The 15,410-nt window shown below is 31.9% G+C and overlaps 1 protein-coding gene across 3 annotated transcripts; it reads left to right on the forward strand.

Moving 5' to 3' along the window:
• The first annotated feature begins 519 nt into the window (after positions 1-519).
• Positions 520-15,207, forward strand: LOC139782998 (uncharacterized protein KIAA0513-like). 3 transcript variants are annotated; one of them, XM_071722113.1, is made up of 10 exons: positions 520-673; positions 5,981-6,255; positions 6,875-7,152; positions 7,316-7,357; positions 10,565-10,666; positions 10,817-10,977; positions 11,183-11,369; positions 11,748-11,970; positions 12,086-12,180; positions 13,849-15,207. In XM_071722113.1, the coding sequence occupies exons 2-10, from the start codon at positions 5,984-5,986 to the stop codon at positions 13,911-13,913; spliced, it is 1,425 nt and encodes a 474-aa protein (XP_071578214.1). In that variant the 5' UTR covers positions 520-673; positions 5,981-5,983; the 3' UTR covers positions 13,914-15,207. The 3 variants fall into 3 exon arrangements, with proteins under 3 accessions (XP_071578214.1, XP_071578216.1, XP_071578215.1); XM_071722114.1 differs by lacking the exon at positions 520-673 and adding an exon at positions 4,831-5,072; XM_071722115.1 differs by lacking the exon at positions 7,316-7,357.
• Positions 15,208-15,410: the final 203 nt, after the last annotated feature.

Below are 15,410 nucleotides of genomic sequence, written 5' to 3' on the forward strand. Positions count from 1 at the left end.
TATGTATTATAAAATTTTGCTGCATATTAATGTTGCGGACATCTGAAACTTTGTTTTGCATCACTGCCACTGTTCTGTTTCTGGAGTTATTAATATATTAGATACTTATTTCGAATTATGTAAATATAAAAAACTTAGGTATGAAATCGTTCTGGTAATATTTGCATTATTTAATTATTTTGCATATTCAGTCAGAGTTAAATTTTAGACAGTTAAATATAAAAAAAATTTAATAATTATTTTATTTACATGATAAGACTTTTTGAACTAACAGTAATACGTTTATTTTATTAACTCACATCCGATTATGCTCATCTAATTCGATTTAGAGTAGATATTGAATTATTTTGTCGCGGATAATTTATTGTTAGTTGGCATGGTATCGACTGTCAGTATGCATACGGTGGCGTTTTTCTTCACGACCAGAATTAATCAACGTGCCGGTAAATCGAGACGTTGTATTGATCGCGATAAACGCATGCGCCTTTATTAATCCGATCGTATACTGGAGGGGTAATGCAACGTTACGTGCCAATGGGCCCCGAGGTAGCTGCAAAGCTCGCGATAGTGCAAGTCCATAGTAGTATGTCAAGAGCAGTGTTGCACGTGTTTGTACGAACATTCGGCGAGGGTGACAGTGATCGTTTTTGATCCCGAGCTTCATACCTGCACGGTATTTAACTCAAAGAATATATCCAAATTCGATTTATTAATTCACAATATGCTCCAACAGATACATTGACTTATTTACTCCCCCCCCCCCGGTTATATTGTTTCTTATAACAATTTTTTTAAAGGGGATCTATGAGTTTGTGGAATCTACCATCAGGATACTGTTTACTTTAATCGATAAAACGCAATTTATAGAATAATAGAGTGTTGTTTGTTTTAACAACTGTGCTCGTGTCACTTGAAAATTGCCCATTACTGTCTTTTAACATTTTTCACTTAATGTTATCTTATTTTCAATTTTTTGCGCGAAACATTTATAAAAATTTAGGACTGTAATAATTCTTTCATTGAATGTTAAGTTTAGTTATTTAATAATATCTTATACTTTTGCTACTTATTTTTTCTCGAATGTGTGTATGTATTCAAAACTTTTGGTCTGTATATGTTTCTCAATTTTATTGTACAAGAACGGTTAATGTGATAATAAGATATCGTATGTTTTAAATTTTAATTAACGCTTAAGCAACTGTTTTATGATTTTTTCATTTTATGTATTGTAAATTATTTTGGGTATTTTTAACTAATATCATAAATTCTTAAATCAAAGACTTTACAAAATATCAAAAGCTTTACATATAATAAATTAAGAAATGTTTTTGTTTTGTTAATATACTTGATATGCTTGCAATTGCAGAAATGTGCAAATGTGCAAATCACCTATATACTAAACTGTGTTTCGATAACAGAGTCGATAACGTGTTACACGTTGAAAATCTATTTAATAAAAAACATTTGTGTTTTTAATGTGTTTCCCAATTAAAAAAATTTTTTTACTACTCGATTGCTATAACATTGTAATAATATTTTATGAGTGAAAATAATGGTTGTTTGGCATTATAATTATTTGACAATTTTAAATATGCAAGCATTTGTCAATTTAATGTGTAGATTAGCGTCTGTAATCTAGCAACAGTTGTTAATTACTAACACTGTAATAACCTGTTGAATGTTAACGTAATGTTCCTTTAGAAAGAAATATATGTTAAAAGTTCTTTTTTATAACAATTACACAGATTTATTTTCACACTTGTATGTAGTTATGGAGTAATGCAAACATATACAGATTAATATGCAGAATGTTGAAACACATTTTTTAAGAGCCGAAAGAATTAAGAAATTATCATGAAATTGCATTTAAAATATTTCAAAGTAATGCAAATTCTAGCTTACGTTTTAACAAATGCGATCACGTAGCACTGATACGCAAATTTAGTATTGCAACATTTATTACGAATGTTTCTTGTTTGAACATTTTTGTAACGTTAGTTTTGTATGCGGAATATATTACATCATATTTTGCGTTAATAATGTGTCACTCGCCAGAAACAAAACCGTCGTCGTCTGTTCTGTTCGAATGCAGTTCTGTTAGGTCACGCTACTTCGACTCGACGCATTTGTCAAGACATTCTCCTGTGACAAATTGTATTTTGCCGCACTTGTATCTATATACTATATAATATTCGTAATTTCGATTTGTCGCTGCCACAATACGCCACGTTCACGAATACACCAAAGAATATTTTGTTCTCTCTTCCTCTCTCTTTTTCTCTTGTAATTGTAATACTTAAGAATGTCCGTATGTCGGTATGTCCCGCATAGCGCGGAACTGCATAATATAGATAACGCTGCATTGCAGTTGTGGTTCCACTGTGAAATACAATCGTTCACGTGCTGTCCGATATCGTCCACTCCCGTCCATGATCCGCTTGTCTAATATAATAAATTTCTTATTGATATTTGTTTGCCATCTGCTGTTTGTGCATGCCGGTCGTTGCTCCTTATAATATTTTCCTTTTATCACACATACAAATTTTATGTTACTGATATAAAGTTTTATATCTCTCAGTACGTGTTGATATGCTTCTAGTTTTATTCTGATATAATCAGAGAAATATCTTCTATGTATCATCGTCAATAGTGGCCGGACCTTACTAGTAAACGCAATATTATTTATTTTATTATTGAAATTAAAAATAAGTAAATGATTTAAATTAATAAAGTATTTATGAGATGCTTTAGTTCCACTCTTAAATATAAGTAACTTTGCTTTTATTTTCTATTATTTATTTTATTATTTACTACTGAATATATATTTCCTTAAAAAGAATTGATGCTCTAAAGAAAATATTTAATTTACATTAAGATATATTTTTAATAGTTTATGTAAACTTAATATTTTGAATTATATTTATTTTACATTAATCATTTTTTGTTAAAATTGATGAATTTTTTGATTATTGATTTATGCTCTTCTCTCAAGTTTGATTACGTTTGACTATAAACTATATTTTAAATGTTGAGATATATCTTTGACATAGAATACCCAGTAGATATTACGTGCTTTCGGTTTCGCATCACCCACATTAAACGGAAATTCTTGCGGCGTCGAACTTGCCGTAAACATGTGGACGCCAATCGATGATCTATCTTTAGACACTGTGAAAAGAGTTATATTTGCGGTTTTGTATCAACAAAATCCCGTGATTCTTCATTATTTCTTATTACAATTATTTTCGTTTAAAAAAATGTAGTTTATTACTTTTTTTATTTTATCTTAATGTCGACCAATTGAGAATTTTTGTAACGGAATGTCTTAACTGCAGTAATAAATATATAAATAAAAGATATTCACATATATAGTTGAGATTCAAAAAGACGCTGATTAATAAAAGTAAACACATGTATTTTTGTATAAATTTGAAAAAAAAATTTCTTGAAAGTTTAATGCATTTTCGTAGGTTACATTTTGCAAAACTTATTACCTACCTTATATAATTTTTTATTGTTAAAAAAAAAGAAATAGATTTCAGAATTTCTTGATGAAATTAGAACTGATTGCAACTTTCCAATTCTGGTATTATATACTTCGATAATTAAATTTTAACATAATTAAATTAATAATAAGATAATAATAATAAAATAATGAAATTTTGTGCTCTTTTAAAGCACATTGAAGATCAATAATTTAGTTATTTATTTATTAAAATCTTAATTATATTAATACACGTTACAATTAATATATAAATTAAATTGTTATTAAGTAAAATTATATATTTTTAAACGCATTATGTACGTTGCTTTGAGTAATTATATATTGTTATATAATGATGAATTATGTTATAATATGAAAGTAAAATTCTTATAAATGCAAGCGTCGGAATAGAGTGACTTACCAAAAATTCGTATGCAGTAGTCAATGATAGCTTGCCATAAAGGATATCCGTGTTGATTTTATATCTTTTGCGGTCACCACAACGTATGGTAAGCCAATTATAAAAGTTTGTTCAGTCTAATGTATTCAGTCAATAAGAGACGACCGTTCTGATATACGATTTTTGCGACTTTATTTTTGTTAGTTCAACTTATTTTATCATTCCTTTTTCCATTGACAGTTGAAGATAGATGTTATTTTATGCAACATTGAATAGAAATTATTGTGTGTTTGTAAAGTGTTATGATAAATCTATATATTCACTTTACTCCAGAAGTTCTCAGAATAAATAAATCGTTTTAAAGTCTCTTTGTCAGTAAAAAAGTGGAGCACGATATAAATGGAATGCCCTTTCCTAGTGTCATGTCGCACGTTCGACTTTTTGGTGTAAAGCATGAATGTAAAAGGTCGTATATGCGACATAGCGTAATATGATATTGGATGAACGGGCGCCAAACACATTTAGATTTATTGTGATTACGTCGCTGAAAGCTTAATCAATAAGCTTACATATTCTTACTAATGTAGTATTATTTTAAAACCCGCAATAATAGATAATTTTTCATGGAAATTTACAGTTAATAGGCGTCTATGATTTTGCCGATAAATAAATAATAATATTTTAACTTATTTACAGTAACAGAGTTAGTATAACAAAGATAAAATATTCTTAAAGTAATTAGTGATAATTATGTACAGAGCAAGTAACTAATAACGTGAAGATTTTTTATATGACAGTAGGCTTCACATCATTAATTAGCTATTTGTGATAATAAATTGTACGCACAATGCAAATTACTATTTATCTTTTTACATATGTAATTTATTCTTACTTTTTCGAGAACCCTAAATATTTTCTATTTTTTTTATTATGGTTAAAATAATACGATTTCAAACAACTTCGGTGGCTTCGAAATTTTAATATCACTTCCAGTCGACGTATCTTTCTTTCAACTCTCTTTACTACGATTCACCGTTATCGTTTTACGCATAGCGTACACGTGTGCATAGATGAGTAGGTGGTCGCAGTGGCCTATATACATCGGAAATGAAGCTTACGTCTCTTATCTAAGATTACTTTCAGCCTTATTCGTTTCGCAGGGACTATATTGAGCCTACAGCCGACGAGGTAGGTCTCGCGAGTTTCGCAAATTGCTTTGCTGAAACGGCGGAATGCGTAATCGGAATCCGGTGCAAACTACTTCAGCGAATTAGAGACCCTTTCATGATCGACATTCAAACGAAGTTGTATCGAATAAGATCCGATATTGCTAGAATTTCTCCTTATTGTCATAACCCATAAGATATAAATTAATTGTTATTAAATTTTATTGTTAACTTTGTGGTTAGAAAATAACGTGATACAATTTAAAATTTTGAAAAAGTCTACAAAAGTATGTTCTCTATTTTTACTGTTTTATTTTTATTACTTTTTGTTTTTAAATTTATAAAATGTTTTTCCATTTTACTTACCTATTTATGATTTCAGAGATGCGAAGACTGCTTTTTTGGATATATAAATTAAAATTTGTAAAAATATAATTTTTATTCATCAAAACAATTCTTACATTATGTTTTCTGCTTTTGCACTTTTGTAAGAGCAAGAGTTTATATTTCGCACGTAAACTTTCGAAAAAGCAAAAACTGCGAATCTTTAAAAGCTGTATATTAATATATGGTATTTGGCTACATATTAATTAATTCTATGTTGTTGTCTCGAACTTAATCCATTTGCGTCACAAAACACTCGCTGCTTTAATTAAAATTGCAAACATATGATAAGTATTTGTATTTCCAAATACGCATAGCACATATTAATCTTTGCCATCTGTTGTACGTAACATTTTAATTTTTTAATTTTACTTTTTTGACATTTATATCTCTTGCATGCTATTATGAATTCAGATATTAATTGATGATTATTACAAATAACTTGTTGTCCATAGATATACAAGAGTTCTTTGTGCCGGTAGCAGTCTTGAAGATATGGGCTTTCACGGGTTAATTGCGATTCAATGCATGTAATGCATGTTCCAGGAGATGGTAGACGTTACAACTGCCTTGCCATCCAATGGAGGAGTGTCGTTAATTGGACGCACTAGAGGTGCTCTTAGGTCTGTGCGATCCGCTCTAGGAGGAAGCGGAGAGTACCTTCAGGGCCTAGGGAATAGAATAGGATCCGCTCTTAGCAGCAGCTTAGAGGAAAGCGAACTGACTACAACCCCTTCTTCGCCGTCATTGTCACCGCAAGCACCACCACAGGTTATCAAGCTAGAGGAGCAATTAGGACGACGGAAACTCAGGCTCCCGAGGTAAGCAAGCGTTTTATTATCCCGAATGCCTTATAATAATTATGTCATGTATGTTGAGAGCATAGGTACCACAATATTGAAACTGTAAACATGACAGTGTGATTCAACAATTAAGGTAGGATTCTAATATTTTTATTGTCTAAACTAACATTTTTTTAATTGCGATTGAAACGAAGTTCCATATTATTAAATATACGCGAATAATTATTATCTATATATTTCTTCAAATTTATCATTATAAATAGATATATTTCCCGTTTCATAAATAGCATATTTAGAAAAATTATCCAAAACATATAAAAATGTTAAAGATTATCATATTTTTTTAGATTTATTACAGTTTCTTTATATTTTCCATTGTGTTGTAGCTTTATAATTTTATTTTTTATACAATTTGCCATATAAATATTTGCTAGCCAGTACATAATATATGTATATAAAACCGTATAGGTACTACAATTTTCTTACAATGTAAATTCTAATTGTATGCGCAACTATTAGCAAGCTATTAACGTGTCGTATGCACTACAGCATGAATTTACCCTTGCCAGCTAAGGATAATATTGTGATATTTGCTATTCATGAATATTCACTCTGCGACACGCAATTTCATTCGTAGGTTTGGCGCGGGATTATCCTATGAAGATTACGAGGCAATGGCGCGGCATAAATTGGAACGACAGGGAAGCGCCAATCTTTCCAGAACGCGAAAGTACCCGCCTGGGATGACCTACGAGGAGATAGCGTCCTCCAGATCAGTCTCGAGCAAGAAACAGGAGAATCGAGCTGAGCAGGACGATATCAGTCCCGACAGCCAGGAAAGTATAGAGCCCATTCAGGAACAGGACATCAAAGCGACCGGACCTGATCCTTATGAGAAATTGAATTACAAAGCAGGTGATTAACTCTTGTCTCCAATTATCCGCGGCAGACGTCGAACGCTCCTCGTCTTTGACGATGATCGCTACATATATCTCTCTCACTCGCGGTTGTCGCGATCATGCAGTTATCGAGACTAGGATGGAAATAATATGCTGTATTCTTCTTTCTTTTCACGAAGCGAGAGCGCCGACCCGCTATCAGACGGTTGTTTTCCGTTTAGGTAAATGTAACAGTCAGTCAGTGTGGACTGCCCCTGTGATCTCACCCGCGTGTCCTCTCAGTGTACTACACGTAGAGATGCTTCAGCTTAAAATATCGATACTTTTACATGTTTACCAATAAACTAAACCATTAGGACACGTGAAGTACCAATTGATATTTTATTTGACACTCTATTAAAATGCAATAGTATTCTATATATTTGTATATAAGTTTTTGATATATTGAGGAAAAAATAAGAACAACGCAAATAATTATTATATTTTATAAAAATATATAAATTAGTTTTTAGAAAGGTTTATTCCATAAAAGATTATTATGTCTCTAATAGCGATAAAATATTAACGATGTTTTATGTTCAGCTGCGATTTAATATATTTTTTCCAAATATTGATATGCACAGCTAATGGAATTAATTATCAACATTTAAAATATATATTATCCGAACAAAGTCTCGATATTTAGAAGCTATTGACATCTTATGCTCGAGTTTCTGACCCCTCTTCCTCAGCTAGATGTGATTAGCGAATACTAGTGCAATCGATATGTTCGCGTAACCTGGTGTTCGAATATCCGTGGGTCGATTGCGATGAGGCTTCATGTGGTTTGACCTGAAAGTATTGATTTTCGTAATTAAACGTTTCATGATGCTTCAAGCTATTTAAATGGATCAGAACCTACTTTGCTTTTTAGTCTCTTTTGCGTTATATTTAAGTTATACAATGTATAAATAAAAAATAGAAGACTTTTTAAATCCTTTTTAATTAAATTTTGTAACATTTATTTTCGTACAGATTATATTCTTTTGATTTAAATATAATTTTAATGTGTATATTATATACACGCTTTTAAATTTTATTCCGGGTTTACTTATATTATTCCGGATTTCTATCTAATATCATTTTTTTTACGAATAAATAATAAACACGGCGAGAATAAATAAATGCATCTTAAATTTATACATTTTAATAACGACGAGGATATTAAAAAAAGAGAGATAAATTATTTGTATTATACATATGTATATAACACATCAAGTAAAATTTTAATATCAGAAAGAGAACTATGATTAGCAATTGTTGCATCTTTATATTTCTTTAAAATTAGAACTGCACAAAATTTAATTATATGTATAAAAGGACCCCGGGCCCAGCCATAGGGAAAATGGATCCCGGTCAAACTGGTTGAAACTGTAGTATGTTGTACTTCATAATCTCCTGATCAAAAGTGTTAATGGGCACGAAGTCCGAAAACCATCTACTTTTCGAGTTATCAGACGTTGAACATGGTAAAAATGAGGATATTGGGGATATTCTATTTTAGAGTATCCACGGCAATAATTCTTTAGGGTCGCATTTTTATGTGTGTCACGCATGTGTGTGTGTGTGTGTGTGTGTGTGTGTGTGTGTGTGTGTGTGTGTGTGTGTGTGTGTGTGTGTGTGGGTCCGTTATAAAAAAGTAGTACTGGTTTTAATACTGGAAAAAGTATTGGTAAAAGTACTGGAGACATAAGTACTCAAAGTACTACTAAATTCGACCATACTGACTTCGTCCGTACTCCTTCCCAGTACTCATCCAATACTCATTCAGTACTCCCTTCAGTACTTCCTCTAGTGTACTCCCTCCAGTACTCCCTCCAGTACTCCCCTCAGTACTCCCTCTAGTACTCCCCCCAGTACTCCCTTCAGTACGCCCTCCAGTACTCTTTTAGTACTTATCGAATACTCGTGGGATACTAACGTGTGGTACAGGCGCAGTACTTGCGTGTGTACACACACACACACACACACACACACACACACACACACACACACACACACACACACACACACACACACACACACACACACACATAAAAATGCGACCCTAAAGAATTATTGCCGTGGATACTCTAAAATAGAATATCCCCAATATCCTCATTTTTACCATGTTCAACGTCTGATAACTCGAAAAGTAGATGGTTTTCGGACTTCGTGCCCATTAACACTTTTGATCAGGAGATTATGAAGTACAACAGTTTCAACCAGTTTGACCGGGATCCATTTTCCCTATGGCTGGGCCCGGGGTCCTTTAATTATATGTTTAAATTTAATTGTATTAAATCATGAAATTTAAATTAAAAGTCACACATGGTTTCTTTTATGTATCTTTTAAAAGAAATTTAAAATAAATTTTGGAGAAGATACGATTAAACACTTTGTTTTGTTATTTCAATGTAATCACTTTTCTTGGACGTGTTATATATAAAATACAATTCGACACTTGTATATTCGAACACGTCGTCATACTTGTAGTTTCTTACCAGACATTGCATCCTTTTGGTAAAAATGTTGTTACCTGTGTATATGTGTGCATACTTTCACACGAACTGCCTATTACACTCCGATTGCATTCATACTATTCATAGTTTGAATGAAGAACCGTTCTACGTGGGTTGGAAAAATTCCATTGCGTGCAGTACCTAACAGTCTCGCGATAAATAGTCACACTTATCGTCTACTGGATGCTCAGTTATTTCCGCAACATTGAGCGATACATTGCAAGGATATGTAGACAGTTAAGTAATATCGCGGATGTAAATATGTAACTATTGATATCATATATAACACTGACCACTTACGAGTGTGCGTCGCTATACTGTGGATTATTTTACTTTGAAACATTTAGTGACACAAGTCAACAAGTGACTGCGGTAATTTTACGTCTCGTTGATGGGATATGAATAGTAGCTCTAGGCAAGTAATCCTTAGCATAAAATATTTATTTGCATAAAATTCATATTATAATAGTGCATTAAAATTAAAGATTATTGATTATATTTATATATATTTTTTAATAAATCTGGAAAAAAATATTGCTTCAATTAAAATATAATTTAGTGTATATCATAAGACACGCTTTTTAATTTCGGGTTTATCTATTTATGTTTCTTTTATTTACATATTTTATTGCGGAAATTCTTAATATTAATTCAGAACTAATGCAACCGGAATATAATTATGTAATAGTGACGGACACTTTAGTTGCATAGTTTAGTTAACTGTTATCTCTTTGTCATTTATTTTTGTCCGACGAATCATTAGATTAGATTCGACTGCAAGTTTAGGTGTCGACCGTGACGCACCATTGCTTTACATTAATTACAATCATGTTAACGATTACACTCAGATATATGTATATTTGGCACAAGGTATTTTTTCTATTTTAGACATGCCGTGCAGTAGTGATTCTACGAGCGATCAAGATGGATACGGACCCAGTACTAGTTTAGATTCCAACATGGATGGTCGCAGAATGTGGCAAAGATCAGGTATCGATTATAATTTTTGTATATGTATTCACTTATTGAGAAACAATTTTAAACTGTTTACCAATTGAAGTTTTTGTCTAAATAAGAATGTGTATATAACAATACCATAAATAAAAGTACTGCAACGTGTTTAATAACATTGTTGCTCAGGATCATCGGGTTCCGTTCAGTCTTGGGCTTCGAGCTTATCGGCTGATAGTCAATCGGAGGAAGCTGCCGCGGACTTCATGAAAGCTTTTGTACCTTTACTATTCGACGCGCCTAATACTATCGATCAAGAGCAAAAGGCTAATTTTGGGCAGATGGTTTTGGTACTTATCAAATGTTATAAAACATTTTAATTGCAACATTATAGTTACTTTTTATAACAAAATGGATAAAAATATTAAACAAATTGCAAAATAGATGTAACTCTTCTATGAATAATGTAAAGTAAAAGAATAATTAGTAAAAGAATAATTAGTAAAAGAATATATTTATTTTGACACTTGATTTAATGTAATAATAAATTTGCAGACAGAATCGGGAAGAATATGGTTCTCCAGGGTGGTAAACGCGAGAAGAGCACGTGCGTGTGTCACAGAAGCTTCATTTTATTCTTTGGCGCAGCATTTTGCAGTCGCGCTATTTGAATGCCACGAAGCGGACGATTTTGCGCCCGCTAAAAGCCTCATGAATATGTGTTTCACTTTCTATCACGAAGGTAACAAGAAGCTATTCAAAGTAAAAATCCTGAAAAACATTAAATTAATTATATTATTAATGTTGAGATGATAATTTTAGAATAATACAGAAATATTGCAAAAAGAAAAATTATATTAAACATTGATGACTAATATAACACGTATTATAATAATCTTTTATAATACCATTATGTTATTAATTAAATATTTAAGAGACACAATAATAATCTTTAAGCTGAATTATAATAAACACTAAGACATATGCATGATTACTATTAAACTGTTAAAAAATTATGTACCTTTTAATTCGTGATTCTTGCTCATTTTTACTGCTTACCTACTATTTATATTAATGCACTGAGTACTTATGGTTAAGATTGTACATTATGTGATTTTAGTGGAAGTTCCTGGATTAGAGCCCTATCGTGAATATCTGTACACGCATTTACGCGTACAACCAATATGGACGTCCATGAGATTTTGGACGGCTGCTTTTTTTGACGCAGTACAATGTGAGCGAGCGTCAAGACCGGTACCACCTCGACCGAAATCCTTAGATCAGGAAAGTCTCGCTGCCGAAGATAGAAAGTTTCAAGCAAACATTGTCTTCGGACAGTTAGGGTAAATACTCCATAATTAATACTTCATAATCAATTAAATGAAATCTATAATATAATTAATCATTTATAAATTTTTTTTTATTTTAACGATAACAATTTTTAATGATTTCTTTTAGGACTTTTACTTGTAACATGCATGCTTTCGGCCTGTCACGAGCTTTATGCACAGAGTTTCTCCGGAAACAATGTATTATTGCGAATTTAACTAAAGGTGATTATATATATCCATATTTAATTAATATTGACGTAATAGTAGGGGAGCCCAGAAGGCTAAATGGGGATTCGAGCGTCGTAGGAACCTATTGGATTTTGAAGATTAGATGGTAGAAAGAAAAAAAGGTTATATAATGTACACCCTTTCACCGGTGGGGGAAGCGTCTACAGGTTTTCAAAAATGTAAAAAAAAATAGTCACATGAAAATACTCGAGCGCGTCAGATAAAGATAGTGTATATGCCCCACGTGTCTCTGATATTGGAGGTATGTTAATCTGCCGGTTTGCATGGTGAGGGTGGCTGTACGGAAGGGTTGAAAACGGGAAAAAAAAATTATTCGAGCGCGTCAGATATTCAGAGGGAATGTTAAGTGAACCCGAAAGAAGCTCCCATTCAAAAGACTGACGATTCGGACATGACGCAAGCTCATGGCGGCTTCTTGATAATGCAAAAAAAAATCGCCATTTTGAAATACTCGAGCGCGTCAGATTATTATACAGGTGATTCAGCTTGATGTCCTAGTCGTGCTGACCCATAATCTGACGATTATTTGGAGGGATTTTCTTAATCTGACGAATTGAAAAAAAAATTTTTTAAATTAAAAAAAATTTTTTTTTTAATTACTAAATGTGACAAATAAAATGCATGGAAAATAGAATGCAAATAAAAAAATCTATTTCTTTCAATTATAATATATGCAGAAAAAAATAGTAAAATAAAAAAAAACTTTAAAAATATTTTTTTTTAATCTTCATCTTCATCCGTGGAATTATCGTCGTAAAACGAAAAAAGTAAACGAATTAAAGTCACAAAACACAAATATTATAATATTAAAACACAAACAAACAAGCTAGAGCATTGTACATATAATTTATAATGCCACGAACGCGTGTGATCAGCTGGCGTGTGATGGCGTCATGGCGACGGAAAGTAGTGTGGGGAGTGGGGACGGTGCGAGAGAGTAGGTCTGTTCTTTGCAGCTGAACTGGCTGCACTAGTTCAGAGTTTACCTTTTTTACACCACATTGGAAGGAAAAGGATGAACTCTGAACTAGTGCAGCTAGTTCAGCTGTAAAGAACAGACCAAAGTAAGAGATCGATAAAAAGTGAAAGGGAAATAGAGGCGCGGAGTGGGGAATACATGCTTCACTGCAGCTGCACGCACTAAACTTTTCTGACGATTTGTGCTACTTCGGCTTGTGGAAATCGGCAGATTATATTTTTTCCATTATTCTTGAATTATTTCCTTCAAAATAAAAAAAATTCGACCGCGCTCGAGAATGTCAAGGTGACGTTTTTTTTTGCAAGTTTGTGACCCTCCCACTCTCTTACGTCACGCTCAAATCGTCAGATTATTGAAATGCACACTTTTCAGCATGTTATTAACCCACCTTACCTTAATCTGACGCGCTCGAGTATTTCTAACGATCGATTTTTTTTTACTATTCTGATCGGCTGCCCTAGACGCGTGATCCTATATTAAGGGCTTATATATAGTTGGGGTACTCAACAGGGTGCAAGGTATCCCCCTATATGTTAATCTGTCGCGCTCGAGTAAATCCCAAAATCCCAGGAATTGGGCTCCCCTACTATAATACTTTTCTAATTAAAAAACTCTAACAATAAGTTTAAAATGCTGAAAATATTTATATTTCGATTTTTCAGAACAAGAGAAAATGCTGCGAGATAACATAGATCGAATGTTCGATGAGACCGAGCCATGGCGGTAGTTTAGTTTGAGAGAAAAAATAGAACCAATTTTTTGAAAATCACTTTAAAGAAACGTTTTGCAATGTTTCGTCTTAAAAATATTTCCGACAAAATCAAATTGTCTTCGAGCGCCGAGAAAGCGGAGAAGTCAATTATGAAAACAATCTTGTTAATACCGTTGATGTAAATCGATATTTGTCAAATTTTTCGCGATATTCGACGCTGGACACGTCAATTCCTAATGCAAACACTGCACAAATTTCGCGCCTTAAATTGTGAAAAGTATTTTGTATTTTACGTTTCTGATATAAAAAAATTTTTACAAAACTGCGTTAAGGAATTAAACTTATAACGCTGACAGAAATAAAAAGTTAAAATTTGAAAATTGGGATTTAGAATATAACTTTAAGTTTTAAAATAAAATATTAAAAATTACATAGCGATGATAGAGGGTTAAGAATATAATAGAAATGACAATAAGGCGAAAATGGAACTGTATTATTGACAGTTTGATTGAAAAAGTGATTTGTTGAGTGTAATTTATTATATTGAGAAGAAATGTTCTTAATAGTAAAAAGCACGTAATTCAATACATACATATACATAGGTAATTTTTGATACATACACGCCAAAATTTATTTTATTAAATTCTCAAAGAAAATTTTACACAAATGTTTTGTTAAGAAAGTCTACTGTCACATTTTAAGCGAAAAATCTATAATCTTTTTTCTATATTACTTTATGTCATTACAAAGTGTAATAAATAGCTTTGATGCGTTAAAAACTAGTTTTAACATAAGATTAAAGTTTGTAGCATTGTTTATAATTAAATTTACTGTTTTTATTACTCTGAAATTAATAACAACAGAAATACGAATTATAAGTAGCCACTACTTTATATTGCATCTTTCCTGGTAAACACACATAGAAGTCTTATTGCGTTACATGCGTAATTTTGCGCTAGTTTAGCAATTTCTGAAAATTGTGATGCATTTTGTAAATGAGGCTTATAAACATATATAAATAACAAGTTTAATCTTTATTATTAGGCAGAAGTGTTTAGCAGAAGTTTTTTTTCTAATAGCAAATGTCAACAAATATAATCGTGCAATTTGTGCATTCCGACGCCTTAATTGTTATCACACACATCATGCAATGTAAATAATTTTTAGGGAAAAGCTTGTACCTAAACACATATCATCAAATGCAAATTAATACGCTCTATTTTATTTTATATATACTACCTGCGATATATCTGCAAAAGAATGATAAACTCAGAAAATGCTGAAGATAAATAAAGATAAATAAATTTCATTACCGCATTTCAGAATCTTTAAATATAATAATTTAATAATCCCTTCTATTATATGCATATACAGATATATGTATATTAAAGTAAAATGACTGTTTATCGTTTATAAGGGACTCAGTGGATACTTCACTAAACGGTTTAGATTTCTCCGAAAACTTCTCCAGAATTCTGTCATCTGGAATCATTTTGGGGGAAAAGCTATTCG

This window comes from Temnothorax nylanderi, unplaced genomic scaffold (assembly GCF_030848795.1).
Source record: "Temnothorax nylanderi isolate EJ_2023f unplaced genomic scaffold, tnyl_v1.0 TNYL_tig0460_pilon, whole genome shotgun sequence".
NCBI classification, from domain to species: Eukaryota; Metazoa; Arthropoda; class Insecta; order Hymenoptera; family Formicidae; genus Temnothorax; species Temnothorax nylanderi.